General features: G+C 41.3%; 1 protein-coding gene across 2 annotated transcripts in view; it reads left to right on the top strand.

Moving 5' to 3' along the window:
* Positions 1 to 2,596: 2,596 nt before the first annotated feature.
* The window catches only part of ugt8 (UDP glycosyltransferase 8), a 34,430-nt gene continuing 11,539 nt past the window's right edge, over positions 2,597 to 25,487 (top strand). The window contains exons 1-3 of one of the 2 annotated variants that reach the window (XM_046843199.1): positions 2,597 to 2,830; positions 17,853 to 18,685; positions 22,390 to 22,532. In XM_046843199.1, the coding sequence (XP_046699155.1) occupies positions 17,855 to 18,685; positions 22,390 to 22,532 (974 nt within the window). In that variant the 5' untranslated portion in view covers positions 2,597 to 2,830; positions 17,853 to 17,854. Of the gene's footprint in view, positions 2,831 to 3,776; positions 3,918 to 17,852; positions 18,686 to 22,389; positions 22,533 to 25,487 lie in introns of those variants that run through there. The other variant, XM_046843200.1, reaches the window with a different exon arrangement.

Raw genomic sequence — 25,487 nt, 5'->3', positions numbered from 1 at the left:
CTGACCTGTCAGTACCCAAAGTTGATGTGTTGGAAGCAAGAAAAATGTTCATGCATAAGGATCTCAGTAACTCTGAAAAAAGGGCTAAACTGTGATGTCTTGATCAGGGGTCTCCAACCTTTTATCCACCAATGACCAGTTTGAATATTGGCTCTCAAAAGGCAAAACACACGATAAATAATATTGTGTCATATCTATAGATTATAATCGATTACATAGATTATAAGCATCCTAGCACCACCAAACCTCTGCCCCTGGGCCCTTGTGCAAGGCCCTTTTTACATAACTGCTCAATTGTATAAATAAGAACATTGTAAGTCGCTCTGGATGAGGGCCATATATGTAAATGTCTGGACAAATGGGTCTGAGTATCTCCAAAACACCTGAACTGGCAACAGCGTTATGGGCACCCAAGGATTCATTTCTATAACCACTTATAATGGTTTAGAGACAGTGGCATTGAGTATAATACAGGAGGTGGCAGCGTTGAAGATGCTGAGATTTTCATTGGGAGTGACGTCGATGGACAGGATTAGAAATGAGTTTATTAGAGAGGCCGTGCATGTAGGACGTTCTGGAGACAAAGTGAGGGAGGAGTGATAGAGATGTGCAGAGGAGGGACATGGGGTATATCGGAGTTAAAATGCTGAGGATGGAGCCTCCAAGCAGGAGGGAAAGAGGAAGGCCAAGGAGGAGGTTTATGGATGTGGTGAGGGAAGACATGCAGGTGGCTAATTTGAAAGCGGGAGATGTACAGTAGAAGACAGGGGGGAATGCAGACGGATGATCCACTGTGGTGACCACTCATGGTGGCAGCTGAAAGAAGACGACCATTTATAATATTCATACTTTGAGTTTTTAAATATATTTGCCCAGTGAACAGTAAAAATGTGTTGCAGCTATTTGTTGTAGTCTATTTTTCTTTTTCTTTTCAATCTAGTAAGAGCTACTTCGGCATTAATAATCTGATCTACTTGCAAAACAACCAACGTTACTGCTATTTTTTTTTTTTTTTTACAGGAAATATGTTCTTTGCTTTGACACGCATTTGTCACGAGTCTCTTCACCTCACTGCTCTTTGTTTATATTGAGATCATTTGGGAACTAATGCAGATTAAATCGGTCATTGTTCTGGTGAAGCATCATTACCATTTAAACAATAAGGATCTGATTAGAAACAAAATGTAGGCTTGTGTCCATTATGTTAGATCATTCAGCTATACCAAATACATATGTGAGGAAAATCATACTCAGCATGTAAACCTCCTGATTTTATCCTTGAATTTACCATATTAAGGCAATATACCATATTATTATACAATATAGAAAACATTTTATTATGGTCACAATACATTTTAACGCAATAAACACATAAATAAATCGAATGAATTTACGCCCTTTACAAAGCCGGCGTTATATCCGAATGCCAGGTCTGCTATTTTCTTTTTCAATTTATTAAAAAAAAAACTTTACATATCAAATTGTTGAAAATAATTGTTTGCAATTAATGAATTAATTTATTCATTCATTGATTAATGAATTTGATATTGTGATTAGTGGTGAGAGTAGGGAGCAGGTTGAGAAGATCCTGGAGAGGTGGAGGTACATGCTGGAGAGAAGGGGAATGAAAGTCAGTAGGAGTAAGACAGAGTACATGTGTGTGAATGAGAGGGAGGGCAGTGGAGTGGTGCGGTTGCAGGGAGAAGAGGTGGAGAAGGTGGAGGAGTTCAGGTACCTGGGGTCAACAGTGCAAAGTAATGGAGAGTGTGTTAGAGAAGTGAAGAAAAAAGTGCAGGCAGGGTGGAGTGGGTGGAGAAGAGTGATAGCAGGAGTGATTTGTGATAGAAGAGTATCTGTGAGAGTGAAAGGGAAAGTTTATAGGACTGTGGTGAGACCTGAGATGTTGTATGAATTAGAGACAGTGGCATTGAGTAAAAGACAGGAGGTGGAGCTGGAGGTAGCAGAGCTGAAGATGTTGAGGATGTTGGGAGTGATGACGATGGACAGGATTAGAAATGAGTTTATTAGAGGGACAGAGCATGTAGGACGTTTTGGAGACAAGGTGAGGGAGGTGAGATTGAGATGGTTTGGACATGTGCAGAGGAGGGACATGGGGTATATCAGTAGGAGAATGCTGAGGATGGAGCCACCAGGAAGGAGGTTTATGGATGTGGTGAGGGAAGACATGCAGGTAGTTGGTGTGAAAGAGGCAGATGTAGAGGACAGGGGGGGTATGGAAACGGATGATGTAAGTAAGTATGTAAGTAATTAGCTTGCTAATAAAAAACACTAATTACATCCATTAACACTCATATATAGTTTACTTGATGACTTGAAAGACATGTCAGTTTAAGTATGTTTCCACACGGATCTCCACCTGCGCTTAATCACACCTGCTGCTGTTAGATGCAACACACACACACACACACACACACACACACACACACACACACACACACACACGAACGTCTTTCTAGTCTTCAAAATCAGGGCGGCCTCTCCTCGACCGTGAGCGAGCGTCGTGGCCACGCCCACACCAAGTATATATATAAAGGAGGCCCCGCCCACTAGTGTCCTCCCCCCGCCCCTCCCCACTCCCACCTCGGGGTTGCGCGCGCGCTCCCACTGCCAACGACTTCGCCGTCATTTCGACGTCCAGAAGGAAAAAAAACGTGGCCTTTAAAAAAAATTACAATAAATTTTTTTTTTTTATCTATTTATCTTTTTTGACATTTTCTCCAACAGTATTTTTTTCTTTTTGCGGATTTAAAGTCCGTCTACCTCCTAAAGCCGGGACTGAATTTCGGAGCACCTGCTCACCTGCACTCAGGTAATAAAGGGAAGGAGCGGGAGGGGAACGGAGGGGATCCGGGGTGAAAGCAGAAGGTTCCGGGGTATAGCGATGCGCACAGCCGGACCATAAAACTGTGCGTCATTTAAGCCTTGGTATGTGGTTTTGTCCCAAACTGCTTAAAAAAATGACTAGTCTACTTTTTATTAGTTATTTGGGACGCGGCCGCCGCACGTCACGTCACGTCGCTCTGGGAGTAGGGAAATGAGTTGCAGGTGAACTGACAGCGTTCATACAGGTGTTTTACCTTTAACTCCTAATAAACAACATCAAATCTTTCTCTTGTCGGTTTTGTAGTTTATATGTGCAACTTTTCCTGGTTCCAGGTGTGTCTAACAGGTGTGTCTAACAGGTGTGTGTTAGGAAATGAAGAAAAAAAAAAAAAGTATTTGAGTAAGAGATGATCAGGCAGACATGCGAAAGAAATAAGGCAGTGTTTGTGTCTCTGAACATGGCATCCTCACGCCAGGCCTTTTTCTGAAAGGGTCTTGTCGAACGTAAAGATATCCCTGACCCTGACCCTGACCCTCCCAGCATTTAGGCCCCCACCTCAATGCAACGTTTTGATGTAAACGGTGGTTTTACCTCATACATTTGATCAATAATGAACTGTGAATTCTCTTGTGATTCGACACCGAACCCCAGAATTGCTCAGGGACACCAATCAGCAAAAAAAACCGTCTCCATCGAATCATGTTGTTCACCGCAGGTCACATCTGCAGCGTCTTGTTTGTATAAATTCGACTCGTTTTTGTTGTTGCTGTTGATATCGTCCACTTCTCCATCGTCCAACTGTACTATGTGTGCTGTTCAGCATGAGCGCTCAATAAACAGGTCTCAATCTCCCAGATCCAGGTGAGACCCCCCCGTCTCGCGAGACTCGTCACGTGTCCTCTTTTGCTTTGGGTGTTGAATTTAAGGGAGAAGTTTGTTAGTTCCTCCTGATAGATGAGGAACAGGAAGCGTGGGGAGAATTTGGTTTTGCTCTAGGGATCCATATGTCGTTCCTACCCATGGGATGTACCGCCAAGGTCCTGGGGATTCATCTTACACCTGCTTTGTCCAGGTAACTCGAGTAGCTCTTAGTATTTCTTCAGACTTCCCAAATCTGAGAAACCAACACCACACGCACCATGGTCTGCTTTAGCTCCTTTTCACTGGTGTTCAGGATTATTCACTCGTTTATACTAGTATTCAGGATTATTTAATAGTGTTTATCTTTATGCACTAAAGTTCAGGATTATTCAGTAGTGTTTATCTTTATTCACTAAAGTTCAGGATTATTTGCTGGTATTCAGGATTATTCATCCCAGTATTTACCAAAGAGTTTAATTCAGTGCTTCATGTCTTAATTCAGTATTTGAGGTGTGAACGCATTCACCTGTTCCATCAGTCTAATGCTTTAAAATGTGTGTGAGATCATGTTTGTGATTCAAAGCTAAATTAAGACTGTGTCCACAGGACTCATTTTTTTCCAAATCGGTTGAGTTCCAAAAGTGTGTGTGTGTGTGTGTGTGTGTGTGTGTGTGTGTGTGTGTGTGTGCGCGCGTGCATGAGTGAGTGATACAGGAAAAAAAACCTGTTCGGCAAGTTTGACATTTATTGCACCTTGAGCTCCCTTGTTTTTGCTTGCTCACTTCACTGTGTTTGTGTGGGTTTGTGGTTGGGGGGATGTACGACTTTGGGGGAAGGGGCAGTTTCCACCTGTGCATGTAGTCTTGTGTACGATTCCGAGAGAACAGCCGCCGCCTTCAATTGAGAATCTTCTAATGCCATGATGTCATAGTGATGAAATCCGAACTGGATTGAATGTGAACGCTGACTGTGATGAAAAGATACGTGCATGTGTACAGATTAGGCGACTTTACAAAAAAAAACCACACGACATCCTGGAGTACGATGAGAAAAGAAACTGTTTAGATAAACCTGATAAAAAATGTACTTCTGATCAAATACAGCGGATATTTAAGGATTCACTCGCACAGAGAAATGATGTATTGTTTGGTCGTATGATTTTGTCAGTGGTTTATTTACTCTTTCGATTTGTTATATATAGAGAGAGAGTTTATTAAACTGGGGTAAAATCTGAGCTTTTCTTTGTGCATTAAATGTACAGTATCACACTGGTCCTTAATGTCTGATTGTGTATATAATATAAATGATGAAATATATTATGGGGATAATTATGGATGCATTGGAGCCAAGCACCAGTATATACAGAATAATTCATGTAAACTGAAGAACAAGTGCTTCTTTGTTTTTGCTCTAAACAGCCGTGTGTGAACTCCAGTTGAAGTTTCATTGTTTTTTTTTTTAGCCAAAGGTGGAAATGTTCTGATGGTGGACGATACCAATATCCCAAGTTGTGCAGGCGGAAATAATAGTAAATAATATTTTCAAATATAATGAAAACACTTTGTCACTTTGTTGTTGTTACTTCTTATAAGTATAAAAATGGGATCTCAGTAGTGGAAAAAGACATTTTTGGATGTAAAACAATGTATAGTAATGAAGTATAAAGACGATTTCTAGTATATTTCTATTATAATGTGCAATTTCTAGCATATCAGCTATACACTATATACTCCAAAAGTATCGGGTCTCCTGATCTTTCCTGCTACATGTGGTTCTTTTCCAAACCGTTACCATCAAGCAGGAGACACTCAATTGTACTTAAAAATTTTGCATTCACTTGAACTTGGAAACTCAAAACTGTTCCAGCATGGTGATGCCCCTGCGCACAAAGTGAGCTCCTTGAAGATCTGGTTGACATGCTTTGGAGAGGAAGATCTTGAGTGGCCTGCTATAGAGCTCTGATCTCATCCCTACTGAACACCTTTGGGATGGAGCTCTAACTGCACTCCAGGTCTCCTCACCTACATCAGGACCTGAATTTACTAACACTCTTGTGGCTGATGAACACAAATATCCATAAACACACTCCAACATCTAGTGGAACGTCTTCCCAGAAGAGTGGCGGGAATTAGAAGAGCAAATTGGGACTAAATGTTGGATGCAAAGTTCCAGAATCTCATACTGTACTTATGACCAGGTGACCCAATACTTTTGGCAGTATAGTGTATCTTAGCTGTGTATTGAATGAAGCTACTTGAAATTGAAAGTAGTTACATTCTGGTGTTTCCCGAAATTTTAATAGACAAAAATCATTAAAATACGTTCAAAGTGAAATCGAATTCAACATTGTAGCAATAATTCGATTGGCTGCTTTTTCATAGATACTTTTCTCATATGAATTTTTTACATGAATTTTGCAAACTGTGAATGATAAAACGCCGTGTAACCGCACAAAGCCACACGTCCTTTTCATCGTGTCCCTTGAGATAAAAATAGTTGCTGAAATGTGAGGGGTGTACTACCTTTTTTTGTTGTTATTTCAATGGAATTTGTGGTAGTGCATTGTGGATAAGAAAAAAACAAAACACAAAAAAAAGCAAATGATGTGCAAATGGCGTTGTGTCTGGTGTGGAAGGAACAAAACAGCAGCTGCAGTCAATGGTGTCTAATCAGCCCCAAGCTCAGAGAATTCCTTCTGCGTGTTTGTTTTAATGAAGAGCTTCATTTAAAAAATACTATATGGACAAAATAATTGGGACACCAGACTTTTCCAGGCATAAGTGTCTCTTCTCCAACCGGATTGCACAAAGTTGAAGGATACAATTGTATCAAATGCCTTTGGATGCAGTAGAATGAGATTTTCCCTTAACTTCACCTGCTCCAGCATGACAATACCCCTCCATGAAGATCTGCTTAATATGGGTTGGAGTGGAAGATCTCCTATATAGAGTTCTATCAAACACTTTCGGAATGAATTGGAACCCTGACTTACAAGTACCCTGTTTACAATACTGTCCTTTATACTGTTCTCTTCTGCACATTGTGCTGTATAACATATACAGTAGGTTTACTGGTAGCGCTGTTTTGTGCTTTGTGTATCTGTCTCGTGTTGTGTGTTTGCACCAGGTTGCACTTTTATGTGGCGAGGACAACTTAGTCCCCCCGTGTTGTTGTAGCCCAGGTTGTGTTCTGTAGCACCAGGGTTCTGGAGAAACGACATCTCATTTCACTGTGTACTGCGGCAGCTATATGTGGTTGAACTGACAATAAAAGCTTCTTGACTGAACTTGACTGCACTCTTCCCAATTTTTATCTGGGAAACGCAAGAATACCGGAAGCTATTGTGTAGCAGAGGAAGACTAGTCGGTTATTCCATACACGATAAAGCCTAGTGAGAAAGGGGAACATCTTTTGTAGTGTACTGAGCAAATGGCTGCAGCATGAATACCTTGTTTGCTAATCACCAGATTAGCAGGTTGTAAGAGGATGTTTTATATCAGCAGTTACTGATGGTAATGGTGTGGACATTAAAGACCAATGCTGCAGTGTTTGAAAGATAAACGAGCTCTTGCTCGTGTGTCGGATCTACAGACCGACTTGTTTCTGCGACGCACACACCGACCCTGATTTACTTAATGTTTGTGTGCGTGCGAAAACGTTCAAACTCGAGAAATGTTTGTGTTCATGTACTTCCATGGTCTTTCCAATAATAGGTTTTCAAATAATAATTTACATTTTCGTATTTTAAATTTCAATGTTCAATTTCTGTATTAAAAAATATCAATTAGGGAGGAAACGATGTAAAAAGACCACTCAAGCGCCGTTATGCGATAGTGTTTGTCCACATTGATCCAACTGAAGGTAGCTTTCAAACTAAAGTAACTAATTAGAGTTCACCAAGCTGCGGCTCCTGGGCCCCTGAGCACGGCCCTTAACCCCATAGCTGCTCAGTTGTATGCGACCGTTTTAATTGTGAGGTGATTGTGTAGGGAAGTTAAAGCACTGCTGTGCCCCCGGACCCTTGTTTCCATTACCTGTATTCTCCAGATTGTAAAACGCGATTGTCCATAACAAACCAGATTAGTGGAGAATATCAAATGAACTTTGTTTTGTGTAAAATAAAGGCTTCAAATGCTTGTTTTTCTTCTCCTTGCATGTGCAAAATGTGCAGTAGAACTCAGAAGGACGTCTCATTCGATGTCGTTGTCTTCGCTTTAACGGAGAAAAGCTGAATTTGACTTTAAAAACATGAACTTGAATGAATGAATCCCGTGTAAATGCGTCACGCAGCATCACATGCTGTTGTAGCTCTGTTTTTCTATCCAGAACTCATAACAGTAGAGGAGGGTGTGATAATATTACTCGCACTGTGCTCTGGAAATGTTTACCGGCAGCTTGTTAAAACCGTCGGATTGTTGGCGATCCTGCAGCGCGCACACACACACACACACACACACACACACACACACACACACACACACACACAGCAGGATTATTATTTTAATATAATCCCCATTAAAGAACGTTTGTCTAATATCAACGTGGCCGACTACGAATCCCAGCCCATTTTTATTGGTTCTTGATTTTGGTCATTGGTAACACACTGTATTGTAAATGTGACATTTATTTTGAGGCCTCTGTAATAAACAATAGGGAACTCGTATATTAAATGTTCACCTTGTTTTTGCATGTTAATGAACGCTAAACATCAGAAAGTAAGTATGTGAGTGTAATCCGAGCGCTGCTGCATTACTCATTCATAATCACTTGCATCCTTTAATCAAATTGATTCCTGAGTAATATTTTCGTATCAGTTTTATCCTTTGTGCAGAACCTTTACCTTGTTCATCCCCTGCCCTGGTGATCACAATCAGTCTGTAATCTAAAGAGCTAACATTCATGTAGGAGATAATGTCTCATACAGCGCGGGATTCATCCCCAGTGTGACCCGAGCTGTCTGTACAAAACACATCGCAGACAAAGAGTCCTGCTGCATCTATTGTTTCCTGCTACGTTATAGAGACGAATCTCGTAACGGCGACTATGGGAATCGTGTCGATTTAAAACAAATAGGACGCGTCTCAGTAGCTGAGCTCCCCGAAGACCTCACGTTCACACGTCTTTAATATAATACAATAACGACCCAGATCCGAGCAGCATTCAAGCCCAGGACGAGCCTAAAAGTCCGTTAATGGAGCGGGTGCAATTGGATCCGAGGCAGGGTGTAAACGCCGTCTGGGAGGCCGGCGTTTTTATGTTTTAAATAGGCGGAGAGTTAATGACACCAGAGAATGCCGTTACGCTGCGTCGATGCAGAGGCCGGATGCTCTCTCTTCACTGAACTAGGTGCTCTACCGGGAGAGAAATCACGTGTATTATTTTTTCTGAGCTTTGGGATTAAAGCATAAGGAGAGTTATAGTATAAATGGAATGCATGTCCATAACCTTCATGTAATTCATGTGTGTTCACACGAGCGATGTCGCCAAGCGAAGGTGTCTGGAGGAATAATCCATCCCCTGATACTCGAGAGGAGAGCGGCACGTATAGTTGCCTCGATTCCACGAAACTGTATCATTTGGGAGCATCGTACCCATGAGTCAGCTTTTAGCCAGCCGAATGTTAATCAGCCAATCCCGTGCGAGGAAGGAATGAAACGCAGGGGGAGACGGGATTCGAGGACGGATCAGATTCTGCCGTTTGTGAAATCGTAGCGCAGCGAAAAAATAGGAAATGTTTTCGAAAATTGTTCGAACTCCAATTACAAGGCGGATAATAAACTGAAGTCGTCACGCAATCCTGACTGTCTCTCTTTCCCCACGTCTCTGTGTGTGTGTCTGCATTTGCATATGTTCCGCTCCCGTATGGTTAAAATCGCAGAACAACATTCCGACTCGGTGCTAAAACACGACACGATATTTTCCCGTATTTATTCCTCTCAAATAAATCGACACCAGCAAAAGTGCTCGTATCATTTGTTTAAATAAATAGATGTCGTCCTCGAGGACGGCTGCTAGGTAACCCGACTCCCGCGTCAGAAACCCAAGCCGGCGATGCACGGCGGGGGTCACCAAGGCGACAGTCAACAAGTCCGGACTGAAAACGAAAGGGTGTAACAGCAGTAGACTCGTCCAAAACCCCGGCCCTGATGAGTCTTGAGCGAAGGAGAGAATGGAGTTAACAGCTGCCCTCTGAAGGCTGCACACACAATCAGGACCTTGTTTTTGTGGGTTTTTTTTTTTACCTCAGCAGGTGTGTAGTAGAGTTTTACACTAAATGTTAAATAAATGATAGTGTTTGTTAGAAAGTTGGTTGTATTTCTTTTAATTCAATATATATATTTAATCATGTGAATTAAATATCAATTAAATATTCAGTTATTTATTAAGAAATGTCTATTTAAGATCTTGTTTTTCATTTGTCCCCCTAGCTGACAGTAATGTAATTGCATGTAAACAACACAAAAACACTTTTTCACATATTAAGCTAAAGGAATGAACAAAAATCAATATTTTAACTAAGGAAAAAGTGAGGACTCCCTATGCCCCAATAGTGAGTGTTTCCCCCTTTGGATGAAATAATGATGCTTCTTGTAGCTTGTAGTTTCTGACATCAACTGGAAAAAAGTTTGCCCCACTTCTCGATAGCCAAGTCTTTCAGCTGTGGTGTTTGAGGGCTTTCTTACATGCACAGTCCGTTTCAAATCACCCCACAGGATCTCAATAGGATTTACATCTGGGCGTTGACTTGGCACTTCCAGAAGTCTCAACGTTTTTACTTTTCTGCCAGTCCTTGGTGGATTTACTGGTATGTTTTGCATCATGTTGCAGGGTCCAGTTCCACTTCAGCGTCAATGTTTTGACAGACGAGCTCATGCGTTCTTCAAGCACCTTCTAATACAGTGTAGAATTTACAGCTGCAGCAAAGCCTTCTCGAACCATAACACTTTCACCTCCATGTTTCACATTTGGTATGAGGTTCTTTTGTTGAAACACTGCATTTGGTTTATGCCAAACATGTGCTCTGTCATGGTGTCCAAATAATTCAATTTCAGACTCTCTGTTCTTTGGCAAACTTCAGTCTCGCCTTCATGCTTTTAATGATAAATCAAGTTGTGCATTTTTATTGTAGATTCATGCATTTTGGAGACCGTAGCAAGATCTTGCTGAAGGTCCCGTGATGATATTTTAGGGTTTCGGGAGACTTTATGTATCTTACACACTGCTCTTCAGGTGAACTCGCTTGGACGGCCTGGACCTGGCCATGTTGCCAGTTGTTTTAAATGTTCTCCACTTATTAATCATTTTCCTGAACAGTGGAATCTCTGATTACAAATTTTGTTCAGATGTTTTTATATCTCTTACCAGACTCATGAGCGTCAACAGTCTTCCTCCTTAAAGCCCCAGAGAGCTTTGCAGATCTCAGCCTGGTGATACGTCATACAACAAATAAGAGCGAAACAAACTAAATGCTCTGTAACAATGTTCTAATAATTGACCTGATGTGATGCACCTGTAGATCATTTGATCCGTTTAAAGTGCAAATAAATGTGTACTTTAAGTGTACTTTCACTTTTTCCTCACAAGAAATTATAATATTTTTATTCACTTTTTTACCGGCCCTTTAATTCTTTGCTTTTATTCGTTTAAATATATTATTTGAATCATCCAATATTGTTAAAATAAGGATATTTCTCTACCTGGATCCATATCTGTAAAAGAGAGGAACATCAGGGTTATATATCCCAGGACAAAAGATGATGTTATAATAATCATATTTAATTATAACACCATAAAATGTTCCTGAGGGAATGGGAATATATATATATATATTGAATATTTTATTATCAAAAAGATGGATGTTGCAGGTGTAAAGTTACGGTCGCTGTGCAGTTTGTCGGCGCTCCTCAACAAAAAAACGGCCACCACACGACCACCGCTGACCATCTGGTGGTATTTGGGTGCTGGTCAATTAGAACAGACATGATAGTGTGTGTGTGTGTGTGTGTGTGTGTGTGTGTGTGTGTGTGTGTGTTTGTGTTTGTGTGGGGCTGGTGTGAATGTAAGGTACAAATGTAAAGGCGTGGAATTGTTATTTTCGTACACAATATTAACCCACTTCTGTTGCTGCAGCTTTCCAAATTCTTTCCTTTTGCCTGGAAAGTTGTAGCAAACATAAGCTAGCAGCTTGCTAATGAGCTAGTTGCAGATTAATGGAAACGAGCTTGTGTAGCCTGTTTGCACCATCATAAAAGTCGGCGATTCGTCGGCTTACGTATCAGTGTAGGAGCTGGAGTGATCTCTGGCTGGATTGCTAGAAAAATGTTGTCGGTATCATATTTCATTTTCCCCCTCAGCATGGTTTGTTTTATTACGTCTACCAGTTAACTCTGAATGAAAATCCGTACCATTTAAATTCAAGTAAAACAACCAAGAATAAAAAAAAAGGGTGAAAGTGCATGCGTCCTGTTAGCCTGCGGTTAGTGTAAGGAGCTGGTGAATGAATATAATGAACTAGAACCAGGGTGGATCAGGAATTCAGTCAGGGATTAGCTTTAATTGGATTTACAACATGACTTTACGAGAGCGAGTTCTTTGTGTTACTGCAGTTTTTTAAGCTTAAGTTTTCAGCAAATGAACGTTTCCACACACTTAATAGTAGCTGCAATTTCCACACACAGATCCAGTGCTTTATTTCTCAATTATGACTTTAAAACTCCACTTATAATACACACTTAAAATACACACCTACATAACAATTATTATCTATACGTTTAATACACTGCATTCCGCACCCACACAACAGAAGCAAAAGAAGAAAGTCCCTGCTGGCACGCCTACACCACTCACAATCACCATTCACCACTCACAATCACCACTCACAATCACCACTCACAATCACCATTCACCACTCACAATCACCATTCACCACTCACAATCACCACTCACAATCACCATTCACCACTCACCACTCACAATCACCATTCACCACTCACAATCACCACTCTCAATCACCACTCTCAATCACCACTCACAATCACCACTCACAATTACCATTCACCACTCACAATCACCATTCACCACTCACAATCACCATTCACCACTCACAATCACCACTCACAATCACCATTCACCACTCACAATCACCACTCACAATCACCATTCACCACTCACAATCACCACTCACAATCACCATTCACCACTCTCAATCACCACTCTCAATCACCACTCTCAATCACCACTCTCAATCACCACTCACAATCACCATTCACCACTCACAATCACCACTCACAATCACCATTCACCACTCACAATCACCATTCACCACTCTCAATCACCACTTACAATCACCATTCACCACTCACAATCACCACTCACAATTACCACTCACAATCACAATCACCATTCACCACTCACAATCACCACTCACAATCACCATTTACCACTCACAATCACCATTCACCACTCACAATCACAATTCACCACTCTCAATCACCACTCACAATCACCATTCACCACTCACAATCACCATTCACCACTCAAAATCACCACTCACAATCACCACTCATAATCACAATCACCATTCACCACTCTAAATCACCACTCATAATCACAATCACCATTCACCACTCTAAATCACCACTCACAATCACCATTCACCACTCACAATCACCATTCACCATTCACAATCACCATTCACAATCACCATTCACCACTCACAATCACCACTCAATCACCATTCACAATCACCATTCACAATCACCACTCACAATCACCATTCACCACTCACAATCACCATTTACAATCACCACTCACAATCACCATTCACCACCACAATCACCATTTACCACTCACAATCACCACTCTCAATCACCATTCACCACTCAATCACCACTCACAATCACCATTCACCACTCACAATCACCACTCACAATCACCACTCACAATCACCATTCACCACTCACAATCACCATTCACCACTCACAATCACCACTCACAATCACCACAATCACCATTCACCACTCACAATTCACCACTCACAATCACCACTCTCAATCACCACTCTCAATCACCACTCACAATCACCACTCACAATTACCATTCACCACTCACAATCACCATTCACCACTCACAATCACCATTCACCACTCACAATCACCACTCACAATCACCATTCACCACTCACAATCACCACTCACAATCACCATTCACCACTCACAATCACCACTCACAATCACCATTCACCACTCTCAATCACCACTCAATCACCACTCTCAATCACCACTCTCAATCACCACTCACAATCACCATTCACCACTCACAATCACCACTCACAATCACCATTCACCACTCACAATCACCATTCACCACTCTCAATCACCACTTACAATCACCATTCACCACTCACAATCACCACTCACAATTACCACTCACAATCACAATCACCATTCACCACTCACAATCACCACTCACAATCACCATTTACCACTCACAATCACCATTCACCACTCACAATCACAATTCACCACTCTCAATCACCACTCACAATCACCATTCACCACTCACAATCACCATTCACCACTCAAAATCACCACTCACAATCACCACTCATAATCACAATCACCATTCACCACTCTAAATCACCACTCATAATCACAATCACCATTCACCACTCTAAATCACCACTCACAATCACCATTCACCACTCACAATCACCATTCACCATTCACAATCACCATTCACAATCACCATTCACCACTCACAATCACCACTCACAATCACCATTCACAATCACCATTCACAATCACCACTCACAATCACCATTCACCACTCACAATCACCATTTACAATCACCACTCACAATCACCATTCACCACCACAATCACCATTTACCACCCACAATCACGACTAATCACCATTCACCACTCACACCACCACTCACAATCACAATCACCATTCACCACCACAATCACAATTCACCACTCACAATCACCATTCACCACTCACAATCACCACTCACAATTACCATTCACCACTCACAATTACCATTCACCACTCACAATCACCATACACAATCACCATTCACCACTCACAATCACCATTCACCACTCACAATCACCATTCACCACTCACAATCACCATTTACAATCACAATCACCATTCACAATCACCATTCACAATCACCATTCACAATCACCATTCACAATCGCCATTCACCACTCACAATCACCATTCACAATCATCACTCAAAATCACCATTCACCACTCACAATCACCACTCACAATCACCATTCACAATCACTATTCACAATCACAGTCACCCTTCACCTTCACAGTCACCATTCACAATCACCATTCACAATCACAGTCACCATTCACATTTACAATCACCATTTACAATCACCATTCACAATCACCATTCACAATCAGTCACCATTCACAATCACAGTCACCACTCACAATCACCATTTACAATCACCAATCACAATGAACAATCACCATTCACCACTCACAATCACCACTCACCATTCACAATCACCCATTCACAATAACCCATTCACAATCACCATTCACCTTCACAATCACAGTCACCATTCACAGTCACCATTTACAATCACCATTCACAATCACCATTCACAATCAAAGTCACCATTCTCAGTCACCATTCACAATCACAGTCACCACTCACAATCACCATTTACAATCACCAATCACAATGAACAATCACCAGTAGACATCAATACAACTAAGAATATTAGTGTCTGCAGGTGAGGAACCATTCTTTGTTCATTCTCCAGTATCTGTTGGTCCAGTGTCTCCTGGGATGGGCCTATAGTTTGTGTTCCAGTGTGTTCTCAGGTTCATTTGTTGGTGCAGCATGTCCTGGATTTTTATAAATGTTTCTCAATATCTAGTGGCTAATCCTGGTGTTTCTTGAATTTCTTTTTTTTTTTTGCTCATTGTCTCCTGAATTTTACCACTTTCTGTTTTTGGTCCAGTGTGTCCAGGATTCCTGTTATTTTGGTCCAGCATGTCCTGAATTTCTGTTTTGGGTCCAGCATGTCCTGGTTTTCTGGTTTTGGTCCAGCATGTCCTAAATTTCTGTTTTTGGTCCAGCATGTCCTGGTTTTCTGTTTTTGGTCCAGTATGTCCTGGTTTTCTGTTTTCCGCTTGAGTGTGTCCTGGATTTTACTTTCTGCTCCAGTGTGTCCTTAATCTAATTTTTATTAATTTAAGGTTGCCTACATTTACATTTTGTTTCAGTGTGTCCTGAATTTTAGATTTTGTAAGTTATCGTGTATCTGATTGCTGTTTTGGTTCTGAGTTTCTGTTTTTGGTCCAGTGTTTCTTTAATTTAGATTTTGTGCTGAAGTGTATCTTGAGTTTCTATTTTGGTCCAGTGTTTAATACATTTTAGTAATGTTTTTTAATTCAGTTTAGGCATCATGTTCGTTCATTTTGTGTTTTTATTCGTCACACCCACAGACATGAACAGATACTCAAACACAAATCCAGTTATGTGTGATTTATAAGCACGTACACGCGCACACACACACACACACACACACACACACACACACACACACACACGCTCACTCATGCACTCACACACATTACACATGACTGGGAGTGGCATCATATTTGTTGTTAGTGTGCAGCCAGAGCATGTGCTTGCACTTTGTGCAAACATTTTATCACAGAAAATCTTGGCCTTCGTCATCGCCAGTACATGTTGTTTCTCAACCATGATGTTGTCTCATTAACATGCAAATGTGTCAAAACCTGACAGTTAATGACCTAGAAGTGTGTTACTAAGCATTAAATCTAATAACTCATAATTATATATCCAAAAAAACAGTCATTCCTGTAAAGATGTTCTCATCACTATATTTGTGTGTGTATATATATATATATATATATATATATATATATATAGTGCATGTTACACACACACACACACACACACACACACACACACACACACATAGATACACACACACACACACACACATTTATTATATATATATATATATATATATATATATATATATATATATATATATATATATATATATATATATATATAAGATATATAAATATATAAGATATATAAATTCCAAATTCAGTCCTCATCTAAAGCAGATCTTCATGGAGATTTTTTTGTGCACAGGGTCATTGCCATGCTGAAACATAATTCAAAAACTTATCTTATCTCGTATGACTCGCATGCTTCGTTTTATAAACCTGCATTGATTGAAGCAAAATCGAATGCGCATGTGCACACATTTTGGCATCAGATGCTTCTAGAGCTCTAGCAAAGAGGAAATCGGTATCCGTATCTGACCGCGCTGGAGTTAGATTTCATGTATGTCTGATTAACTGTATTTTGGAATACATTTGTGAAATCCTCCCCGAAAGTAGTTCCAGCTGCAAGACATGTCACAGACACACAGAGGTGAAGCTGTAAATCACATTTCTGATTTTGGAAGGGTCTTCACTTTAAGGTCTGCATTTGGTTTATTATTACCTAAGAGAAAATGTGTTTTATAAATAATATAGGCACTAATTTGTATAAAAGACTTTCAACAGTCTAAAAGAAAACACGCTAATTCTAGAACATTTAAACCATGTTCTGGATATCTTTGGACGATATCTTTGGATGCGGTAAAATTTTCCTTCACTTGAACTCAGAGATCTAAACCTGTTCCAGCATGGTAGTGTCCCTGTGCACAAAGCAAACTCCATGAAGAAATTCTTTACATGGTTTGGAGTGGAAGACCTTCAGTGGCCTGCTATAGAGCTCTGATCTCATCCCTAATAAACACATTTGGGGTGATTGTGAATGCTGACTGCACCTGAGGTCTCCTCACCTCACCTACATCAGCTCCTGACTTTTCTAACACCCATGTGGCTGATAAACACAAATGTCCACAAGCACACTTTGAAATCTAGTGGAACATCTTCCCAGAAGAGTGGAGGGAATTAGGTAAAATGCGATGCACATTTTGGCAAGTGTATAGGAGGAATAGAACATTTCCAGAAGTGAGCACTTTCAAACAAACAAGGTGATGTGGTTTTATCTAGTAGTACACGATTCCAAATGTCTGTATATTCATTTATAATAAAAGTTCTTTCTCTCTCCCCACAGTCATGAGAACCTCTGTTGGGCTCCTCACCACTATACTGTGGTTCCTGTCACCAAGTCTCTGCTGGGCTGCTAAGATCATCGTGGTCCCTCCGATAATGTTTGAGAGCCACCTGTACATCTTTAAGACCCTGGCGTCAGCGCTGCACACTGAAGGCCACGAAACGGTGCTGCTGGTGTCAGAAGGTCGAGACGTGGCTCCTTCAGAGCATTACCGTCTGCAGCGCTACCCGGGTATATTCAACAGCTCATCCGCAGCCGACGACTTCCTGCAGTCCAAGGTCTATAACATCTTCTCGGGCCGCCCGACCCCGCTGGAGCTCTTCGACATCCTGGAGCACTACGCGCAGAACTGCGACAGCGTGGTGGGCAGTAGTTCGGTGATGGCGCAGCTGCGGCGGGAACGCTTCGACCTGCTGCTCGTCGACCCGAACGAAATGTGTGGCTTTGTGCTGGCGCATATGCTGGGCGTGCCCTATGCCGTGTTCAGCACGGGCCTGTGGTACCCGGCGGAGGTGGGCGCGCCGGCACCGCTCGCCTACGTGCCCGAGTTCAACTCCCTGCTAACGGACCACATGACGCTGGTGCAGCGCGTGACCAACACCGTGGTCTACTTGGCGTCACGCATCGGAGTGCAACTGCTCGTCCTTCCCAAGTACGACCGCATCATGTATCGGCACGCCGTGCAGCCGCCAGCCTCCATGCATGAACTGGTGCAAGGCAGTCGCCTGTGGATGCTGTGTACCGACCTCGCTCTAGAGTTCCCTCGGCCCACGCTACCACATGTCGTCTATGTCGGCGGAATCCTCACCATGCCACCGAAACCCCTTCCAGAGGTAAGAGGCTTTAAAAACATCACTAACCCAATAATACCAACAAGGAGGAAGCTTGTAAAAACATCGGGATTCACTTACACCATGCACTGATTCCAGTTTCACTTGACCGCACCGAGTTGAACAATGCATTGGACCGTCTTTAAAGGACCCCAGTGGTGGGCAAAGTACACAAAACATGTAGATAAAAGTAGAGATACGCGAGGTAAAATATTACTCCAGTAAAAGTGTCCCTTTAAACTTTCACTTGAGTCAAAGTACAAAGGTTTTTGCTTTCAAATGTCCTGGTTTCCAAAGTACTATGATTTATTACGGCTATAATGTTCCTATTATCATTTTTGTCACAAGATTCTTTACTTAATGAACTCACTTTGCCTAGTTACTCTTAGCAACTAATCTATTAATAGATATGAATGAGTCGAACACTGATTGATTTCTATTACAAATATCATGAACCCAAAACCTTCTTTTCAACTACTAAAAAATTACACAGGAAAGGTGATGGGTGCTGTGGCAGATTCGAGTCAGGAGTTTCTTCCATCATTTTGTACCTCTCTAAATGTTCTGCTTGCTCTTAAAATGTATGTTCGTGCAAATTAGATATCACCAAGTGTCAATCGAAATGCTCCGCCCTGTTTGGTGGATTGCGGCGTGTTTGACGAGTTCGTACTTAAGTACAGTAATGAATTACATTCACTTTGGCTAAATTTGACTGGAAACTGATAGAGCTGTTTGTTTTTTTTAAACCCACACACATTCTCTAATCATGCTTGAAATGTTCTTAACAAGGTTCCAGATGAATTGTATTCATACATTGGCTTATACCAAACCAGCAAGGGTATATATATATAATGTGTGTGTGTGTGTGTGTGTGTGTGTGTGTGTGTGTGTGTGTGTGTGTGTGTGTGTGTGTGTGTGTATACTCCAAAGGTATTGGGTCACCTGATCTTTCCTTCTATATGTGATTTTCCAAACTGTTACCACAAAGCAGGAGACACTCAATTGTACTTTAGATGCTCTGTAATAACATTTTGCATTCACTTGAACTTGGAAACTCAAACCTGTTCCAGCATGGCGATGCCCCTGCGCACAAAGTGAGCTCCTTGAAGATCTGGTTGACATGCTTTGGAGAGGAAGATCTTGAGTGGCCTGCTATAGAGCTCTAATCTCATCCCTACTGAACACCTTTGGGATGGAGCTCTAACTGCACTCCAGGTCTCCTCACCTACATCAGGACCTGAATTTACTAACACTCTTGTGGCTGATGAACACAAATATCCATAAGCATACTCCAACAGCTAGTGGAACGTCTTCCCAGAAGAGTGGCGGGAATTAGAAGAGCAAATTGGGACTAAATGTGGAATGAAATGCTCCAAAACCACATACTGACCAGGTGACCCAATACTTTTGGAAATATAGTGTAGATTAGGTAAATACCACTTGTATAATAAAGTATAACAGAAATGAATGAAAAGACATTTTTAGCTCAAGGGTTAAACTGTTTGAACTTTGTTTGTAAGTTGATTTAAAATCCCACTAACTCCAAGCTGCCGTTGTTTGGCCCCTTGGGCAAGGCCCTTAACCTTTAATTGCTCAAGTTGTATAAATGAGATAAATGTAAGTCGCTCTGAATAAGGGCATCTGCCAAATGCCATGAATGTAAATCCGTGTAAATAAAGTTCTCCTTCACATGACCCTGGAGAACAGACTTTCACATAGTCTTGGCAGCAGTTGATCAGAAGTGGAGGCCATAGTCCTCACATATACCATGGACCAATCAGAAGTGTTAGAAAGGACACAATGAGGGGCATGTTAGCACAGTCTGTGTGAATGGTTTTGGTTCCCCAGGTGAGGTGACTGTGCAGAGGGACGTGTGTGAGACTTTATTGAGGTGTTTATCATCTTGGATTATTTGCCACATCAGGTAAAGTGGTGTGGCAAGTTAACAGTCCCTCAAACTGAACTAGTTGCCCAAAAAAAAAATCCCGAAATAAACTTTCTTTTTGCTGTGTAACAATTAATTTATGTCAAACGACATAAAAAACCCAAAACAGGCTCCGTAAGTTAATTTCAGTTTCCCACTTTCAATATCAATGGTGGACAAATTGCATTAAAAGTGTTGCAATAAAAGGTACTGTAGAACAGAGTCCTTGCTATCATAGTAAAAGCTCTGTTATTAGGTTTGTTTGACGTTCACGGAGGTCAGTGAGGAACGTCAGACTCGGAGGTGTGGGTTGCTTTACACACTGACTGTTTTGTAATTAGGAGAGATCGAAAGCGGAATTCGCCAAAAGACCTTATCAAAGGTCGGCTCAGCCTACGACCGCCGAGAAATCCTTGCACTGCGACTTGCAAAAGGAGGTTAGTGGTTAAAGCTTTGGATTTTGGATCTAAAGGTTGTGGGTTCAAATCCCAGCCACGCCAAACTGCAAATCCCGGGCCCCTCATCAAGGCCCTTAACCCTGTACCTGCTCAGTGTATGAATGAGATGAATGTTAATCGCTCTGGATGAGGGCGTCTGCCAAATGCTATAAATGTTGATGCAAAATGTACAGAATTTAACGACCCTGGAAAGGGTCCAATCAGATCTGAGCAACATGCGATACTTTTTTTTCCTTTCAGAATCCGAGGAATTTTCCGAATCACAAAGAATTCTTGCTCGGCAACTATTTCCAAGTACAGTGTGTTGCGATGTCATCGATCATGATAATGATATTGTAGTGTTGTATATTATTACTTTATTACCCAGGCAAATTTACTACTAATGCAATCCGCTTGCAGTTTTCTTTACTTCCAAACGCCTACTTTGGCTCCTGCCTCGTTCTGTGGGATCACAAAGACCCGCGTTATAAATGCGAGCAAATGGCGAGGATCCGCGCGCAGAACAGGGAGTGGGGGGTTCTTTAGCCTAGACATGCAGTTTTCGAATACCAATCACCGAAAGGAACTCATTGTGTGCCTTCGGGGCCTGCGTGTGTGTGTGTGCGTGCGTGTGTGTGTGTGTATAGACACGAATTACACGATTAAATGTACCCATTGTGAAACGTGTGTGGAGCACAGTGGGACCAGTGTAAGGGACGGATTGTCAGTGCCAGGCCGACTCGGGCCACTCTGGTGCAGCTGGACTCACAACTAACACAAAACCCCTACTGATCCTGAAGACATGCCAGCATACTCACACATTCGATCACGTTTGAAACAACGGCAGTATCCGAACGGCGAGATGAACTTATCGAATTTCCGCTTTGAGCGCACGTGGATTGCACTTCTATCTGGCAATATTAAATTCTACATACATTAGGATGGAGAAACTCCAGGCTGAAGTTGCACCACGGTCTTAAGGGGACATTTTTTTGCTTCGAACGTTCCTAAATTTCAGCGTAGCGGCTTTAAAAGACGCACACGTCCCCGTCATTGTTCCTTGTCTTCTCGTGGGTCGTGAGGAGCAGCCCGAACGCAGGCGTGACGTCAAGGTCATTACAGCAGACGCGGAGTTCCGAGAAAGCAGCGTGTACAGGGACAGAAAAAAAATGACCCACAAATGTATAAGTGCTTTACCTTTCTCTGATGCACAAACATTTGCAAAATTAAACCCTATCTCAGCTTTTAGTACCTGGGATTTGACTAGACAATGTATTTTTGAGACTAAGTGTGTGTGTGTGTGTGTGTGTGTGTGTGTGTGTGTGTGTGTGTGTGTGTGTGTGTAGGAATTTGCAGCCTGGGTGAATGACACAGACGAGCACGGGTTCGTAGTGGTGTCGTTCGGCGCAGGGGTGAAATACCTTTCTGATGACATCAGTTACAAGCTGGCAGGAGCTCTGAGACGCCTGAACCAGAAAGTCATCTGGAGGTAGGACCACCCACCCTGTTTACTCGAACACCTGTCTGGGAATGAATCCAAATCCTGGAGGCCTGATAATAATAACTGCATGTTCATGTGCACACAGCACCCATGATCCCTCACTTCATCCAAACTAAAGATTCACTTCAGATCATTAGTTTCTTTTTAAATGAATTTCAAGGATTTGTATATACAAGATACGGTGGGGGATATAATTATTTGATCCCCTGCTGATTTTGTAAATTTACCCCCTTATAAAGAAATAAACAGTCTAGAATTTATATGGTAGCTTCATATTATATATATATATATATATATATATATATATATATATATATATATATATATATATATATATATATATATATATAATCCAGAAATTCCAGCCCTGTGCAAGTCTGCAGTCTTTGACGGCTCGTTGGTCTCGTCCATGGTGGTGAAGAGGTTTGAATGGAAGAGGTTGATTTTGTGACTGGAGTCTTTTATACACGAGTTTTATTATATTATTATTTATTATTATATAATATTATTAATATATTATTAGGACTAATTTGGGTGTGTGGAAGTCAGAATTCTTGCTAATTTGGTACCGGATCAAATACCGTATTTTTCGGACTATAAGCCGCTACTTTTTTTTCCTACGTTTTGAACCCCGCGGCTTAAACAACGAAGCGGCTAATTTATGAATTTTTCCTGGGTTTTTCCCGGTTTCACAAACTTCAAGCCGAAAAACTAAGCGACATAACATTACCTCACATAACCTCACCTGTGTTCTGAGCTGCACGGCATCGGGAGAAAAAACTTTTTTTTTTAAACGCACGACGATGCCAAAAGATAAACTCCCGAGAGAAATTGTTGTGAAAGGAAGGATGAAGACAGTGAACAATGACTTTCTTGGTAGGCTACTGTTTAGATACAAGCCGTTGTAACGTGTTAAGTCTGGGTGAAGGGAGAGCTCGCTAACTCCAGTTACAACAGAAATCATATAAACACAGACAGGTTTCCAAAACTCGTGCTTTTTTATTTTTCTTGGCAACAGCGTTACGGGTTAGTCAAAGAAACTTAGAAATGAGCATCAGAAAATAATAAGGACATATTCCTCGGTCTTGAACACACGCAGTAATACCGGAAATGCAGTGGCAGGCTATTCCCAAAATACCGCTATGCTTCTAAAAGAAGCGCAACATATTTCACCCGTTATACCGTGTGTAACGTGTCTTTCGTTAAAGCCTGTGTAAAGTACATTAGTGTAGAGTGCGGCTTATTTATGTTAAAAATAAAAATATTTGTAAAATTCAGTGCGGCTTATATAAGTGCGCTTTATAGTCCGGAAATTACGGTACTCATTTCACTCAATCAGATACAAATTCATTTATGAATATTTTTTTTCATTTTTATATTCTGTGTCTCTGTTAAAATGAACCTACCATATAAACTCTAGACTGTTTATTTCTTCGTAAGGGGGTACATTTACTAAATCAGCTGGGGATCAAATCATTATTTCCCCCACCGTACCAAAAAAACGCATCCATTCATTGTGGACACTTGAATCTGGATCGTTATTAATAATGTTGCTACGTCTAACATCTATTCAAATGTTTCTCCTTGTATGACGACATTGCAATTATTCAAAAGCGATGTAAATACAGTCGTCTCATATGCTCCGTCTGTGCCACAAATCAAGGTGTGTGTAAAAGCTTTTTTTGCTTTGAAGTTGATTATAAAGTTCTCCAAACTTCCCAGCATAGTCACAAATAATCCTTCTCTCCAAACATTACTGCAAGGCAGAGTGTGTAAAGGGCGGACAAAACGGAAAACCCTTCCGACAAGCCGGAGCATATCACCAGATGTGTGACTCACCGTGTGAAACTTGATTGAGAGGGAACTTGTCGTTATGCTTCGCCGCTTCACATTTTTGCTCGTCGGTTTAATTAGCAAATGTGGCAGCGCGCAGAAATGAAGTTGCGATCGAATTCGACCCGTCGTTATCATCAGGACTCACGTTACGCTCCATCTGGTTAGCATCTAACCAGAAGTGCAAAAAGCAATGTACATCAATAAATAAATAAATCAAATATACATAAATATTCATACACTAATCAGGCATGTCATTATGACCACCTGCCTAATATTGTGTTGGTCCCATTTTGCTGCCAAAACAGTTCAGACCCATTGAACATCAACAGCATGTTGATGTTCAATGGCAGTTTTCATTGAACATCAACTTCTTCAGCAGTTTGAGCTACAGGAGCTCGTCTGTTGGATCGGACCACACGGACCAGCCTTCGCTCCTCACGTGCATCAATGAGCCTCGGTTGCACGTGACCCTGTCGCCGGTTCACCACTGTTCCTTCCTTGGAGCACTTTTAATAGATTCTGACCACTGCAGACCAAAAACATCCCACGAGCTACAGTTTTGGAGCTGCTCTGATCCAGACGTCTAGACGTCACAATTTGTCAAACTCGCTCAAATCCTTACGCTCGTCCATTTTTCCTGCACCTTTGAGGACAAAATGTTCAATTTCCCACTCACTAACAGGTCCCATGATGAAGAGATGATCAGTGTTTTTCACTTCACCGCTCCTAATGTTATAATGCCATAATGTTATGCCTGATCAGTGTATGTATTTACAATATAAACATATTATAGGAAAGCAAAGTGAAGTTAAAACACAGAAGGCTATTTTTTCAGTCTATTACTGTGTCTGTATTATAACCAGTGACCATAACAGGCAAAAAAAAAAAAACCAACAACCCAACATGAGGTAAAATGCAAAACACAAATCTTAAGAAGCACACTCCAAAATCTAGTGAAACATCTTCCCAGAAGAGTGGAGGGAATTATAACAGCAAATAGGGAATCTTATGTTTAGGTGTCCATAAACTAATATGGTGTAATTATAGAAAAGACTCGTAAAGCAAAAGGAATAAACAAGAATGAATGAAACGGTGTCTCAGGGTAAT

Source organism: Silurus meridionalis, chromosome 28 (genome assembly GCF_014805685.1).
Source record: "Silurus meridionalis isolate SWU-2019-XX chromosome 28, ASM1480568v1, whole genome shotgun sequence".
Taxonomy (NCBI): Eukaryota; Metazoa; Chordata; class Actinopteri; order Siluriformes; family Siluridae; genus Silurus; species Silurus meridionalis.
This window is presented reverse-complemented; position numbering and strand designations above follow the sequence as displayed.